Here is a 4075-nt window from a genome sequence, read left to right as displayed (position 1 = left end):
ACAGTAAAGAAGCCATTTTCGAAAAAAAAAAAAAAAAATGTTAATGGCATTTTCGTAGATAAAATGCAGGTGTGGGGTTAAAATCTCAAAAAAAAAGGAGTCAAAAGAAAAGGTTAGTTTTCTGTTTGACTTCAAGTTTTGAGTCACTTTTGCAAAAAGCCCTTAAATTTATTTCCATAATGCTCTCAGATATGATAAATCAATGCATTTCAAAGTAATATATAAGATTCTTCATTTTTTTATTTGTACATTCAAGCTAAATTGTTGAAATCTTCGATTGGATAAAAGAAATCAAAACTCAAAAGAAAGTTTGTGAAAGGTAATAATTCATCCGTTGACATTTTGGTTTCATCAAATGAACAACTTTTTTATTTCTTTACAAAAGTGCATCAACAAGATGAAGAGTTATGAGATAGCTCAGTTAAATGTACAAAACCAAGCCAAAAAATTAGCTCTTAAAGAAATGTGTGAGGAAAATAAATTGTTGTCAAGAAATTATATTCTATCACTGATAATACTATTTGTGAGTTTCGTATAATATTTTTCGTTAATGTTATTTTGAGTTTTGCATGAAAAAAAATAAGAGGACTAAAATGATAACTATAAAAGTTAGTAAGATAACTAAAAAACATATAATTGTAAGGACTTAAAAATAAGAAACATCAAATATGAAGATTTGTATAATAAAAAATTCAAATATGAAGTTTCATTGTTCAGAACTTCAAATTTTGAAGTTTTAAAATTGCTTTTGTTCATATTTAAAATTTTGAAGTTTCTTTTGAAAATGCTCTTGGGACCAACAATATATGTGCATTAGTGACCACATCGAATTGTATAGGCTATTCTAAATGTGCCCCCTCCATAATGTAAGAGAATGCTTACCTTGCCTTAAATGATTTGAAAAAACGTTTTTCCTCTCTTATCAACCTCAAGCTCGTATATATCATTGAACTTTATATCTTCTGTACCTTTAATTTCGTTTTTGTTGGGCTTGCAGTTAACTTTGAGAATACGACTAGGTTCAAGTTGGTTTTTAAATTCTAAAGTGTTTGGATGGCATTCGGATCTACTTTCGTTCACAACAAAACACATAGTAATAACTAACATAAAACTAATGAGATGGTTCATTTTTAATCTAAAGAAGTCAAAGACCCAAAGTGTAGTATTGTAGTTTATTTTTTGATAAAGGGTAACATCTAAATATATCTAGACACAAATATTAATTGATTAACTTATGGTCGGAGGAGCATTCTATGTCGAAAAGTAAGGTAAATCCATAAGAATCAAATCAAATAAAGTATACTTGCAATAAATATTGACCACTATAACTAAAGAAACCAAAGATTGTGGGAAAATATTGGAAGTGTACAAATGTGAATTTACTTCGGAGAAAACAAAGAACTCAAAGAGAGCAAAACAAATTAAGGCAAATACCTATTTAAGTTTTGTATATTGATATTTGATAATGTGAATAAATAAATTTACAATCTGTTAAACTCGTATATACTTACCTCAAAACATGATTTTTCCTATAAAACATTTATTATTCCGATAAAAATATTTTCATAATCCTGAAAAGCATACCGTACCAAAGATCAAGACACTTTAAAAATTAATAGTCTGCGAGAAAATTTTACATCAGATTGGAAACAAATGCCAACAGTCAAGCCATATCATAACCCATCGGTTCACTATTCACTAACCACTTTCAAATGGGATAAACTTATTCAAAGAACAGGCGGTTTTCATTATTAATCAACCATATCTCATGCATCACACAGCATTTTGTATCAAACCCAGGATGCTAGCAACACACACAAGAAACAGTTTTCTTTTTGTCAAGTAGACACAAGAAACACTTGCGCAAACCATCCACAACCAAAAATATTAACACCATGCACGAAGCACGGGAAGACTATATAAATGTGATATCTAGGCCATGACTATTATAATCATACAAACTAATTTTGCATTTGTGTTTAAAGTTAGTTTGCAAATCAAATTTTGATCTATTCTAATTCTAATTATTGAATTAGTAAGACAAAATTGAAACGCCATTGGGGTGGGCTTAATCCATGGCATGACTCTCTTTTTTATCACTACACCATAACAGTACGTGCGAAGCAAGCAGGCAGGCATGTTTAAGAATAGACTAAGATTCACGATTAAATTAAAAGTAATAGAGTATGATATTAAAAAGTCTACAGAATTACAAATCAATCAACAACAACAAAAAGTCTACAAACTGTCAATATGATAAAATATTTTTCATATAAAATCTATAATGTAAAAATGATGTATTTCAATTGATAGCGCCATTTTATTGCAACATATTTATAATCTATGTTTATACATTTCATAAATACAAAACGTATACCTATCTAGGCCGACACTAGGGTTTTCTTGCGAGTGTGTGTGCCTCTAGGCTTTTTTTTTCTCTGTGAATTCAATTCATAGAAATGGCATTGTGATACAAGAGTTACTTGAATCTAGAGGGGTTAAAACTAGCAAAGGCTACCTGGCTAAGATCCCCAAATACATTAAAAGTGACTATGTTGAATAATCACAATTCGTTTTCATGAAAATATATATAACCCACATACATATAGTTAACAAAAGTGACTATGAATCACATCATTCACATGTTAATATATAATTAGAAGATTATAAATCATATTCTAGCGGTTCACATGTTAATATGAATGATCTTAAGCATAGCTTTAATCTTATAATTTGACGTATATATGAAGATAAAGTATGCAACAAGAGCTTACTGTGGAGATCTATTTCAAATACATATGTAGAATTGCTAATAGATCAAACGTGATAAATAATTGCAAACTAACAGAGATTAAATATATAGAGAAATAAATGCTTACCATTAATTGACCCCAACTTTTGTTTTATTATATGTTTTTTGTTTGTTTGCTTGCTAAGATGGCAAGTTGGAGCTACTAGTCCCCGTAGTACCATCTTCAACATCATGCCTCTGCATAGGATTCCTCCTCTTCTTCTTCCTTTTATTGTACGGAACTCCTCTTGCCTTGGCCTGTGAATCTCTCACTTCCCTTAGAAAAACCCTAATCCCACCGCCGGCAAATGGGTTTCTCTCCGACAACCCTCCGTTCTCCTCGTATGCTGCTCTCAGCCGTCCGATCAAAGCATCCAAACTCCCCCACGCTTGTTTTAAAGGACAGTTACACTGTCCTGCTGGTTCAACTTGTCCGAAGAAAATACATCCATGTGCATGAACCTTTGTCTTTCCAAACTGGTCAAGATATTGGAGGAAGTCTAGGATGTTGTTAGAGCTGCACTGTGAGATGTGTACTGGTGGCTGCTGGTTACGAAGGTACTGACCAAACGTGTTCCAGTCTCGACGTTTCTGTGATTCGTACCGGCTTAACGCTGGTGAATTAGGAGGTGGTTGTGGTTGCTGCGGCAGCGGTTGTTCAGACGTGGATCCTTCTGCTATGTTTTTGCCTTTGTTGCTAGGACTAGCCATGGCTTTAATCGGCTCTTGTTGAATTCTTGATTCGATGATGATCACTACATGACTAGGACAGATGCTTCATAAGATTTTTTGTAATTTTTTGTATGTATTTTAAGTCTTTGAAGGAGAAGAAGAGATGAATATAGAGAAAGTATGTTAATTGTAGTGGGGAAAAACTTTAGAAAATTCACTACACTAACAAGAAATAATTATATTATATTCTCACGTAAACTATTTGATGGGAATATAATATATAGAGCAGCATCAAATCAACAACTGTAAAAGACTATAAAACTAGAGTTCTATAAAAAAAAAAACTTCTTTTTAGCAAAATCTAGTGTACGTTCACTAAATAATCAACCTCGAATAAATCATTTTTATCATCAAGCTCGTTTTAGTTAAACATAAAGTCACCACTGATATTATTTTAAACCAAACAAACGTGTAAAACTTTTATTCTGTTATATTTATTGTGATGTCAATTATAAAAAATCTTGTTCACCAAGATTTACAACACGTTATCAGCACGAAGCTCTAACGATCTTGAGTTAATAGGTATATATTCTTATTCTGTTATATTTTTAG

The 4075-nt window shown here is 31.6% G+C and overlaps 1 protein-coding gene across 1 annotated transcript; it reads right to left on the bottom strand.

Moving 5' to 3' along the window:
• Positions 1-2606: 2606 nt before the first annotated feature.
• LOC125580274 (protein LIGHT-DEPENDENT SHORT HYPOCOTYLS 7-like) lies at positions 2607-3806 on the bottom strand. Its single transcript, XM_048744569.1, has one exon. The coding sequence runs from the start codon at positions 3500-3502 to the stop codon at positions 2933-2935; it is 570 nt and encodes a 189-aa protein (XP_048600526.1). The 5' UTR covers positions 3503-3806; the 3' UTR covers positions 2607-2932.
• Between the last annotated feature and the right edge of the window lie 269 nt (positions 3807-4075).

Source organism: Brassica napus, chromosome C1, assembly GCF_020379485.1.
Source record: "Brassica napus cultivar Da-Ae chromosome C1, Da-Ae, whole genome shotgun sequence".
In the NCBI taxonomy this organism is placed as follows: Eukaryota; Viridiplantae; Streptophyta; class Magnoliopsida; order Brassicales; family Brassicaceae; genus Brassica; species Brassica napus.
The sequence above is the reverse complement of the archived record's forward strand: the minus strand, read 5'-3'. Positions and strand labels throughout refer to the sequence as shown.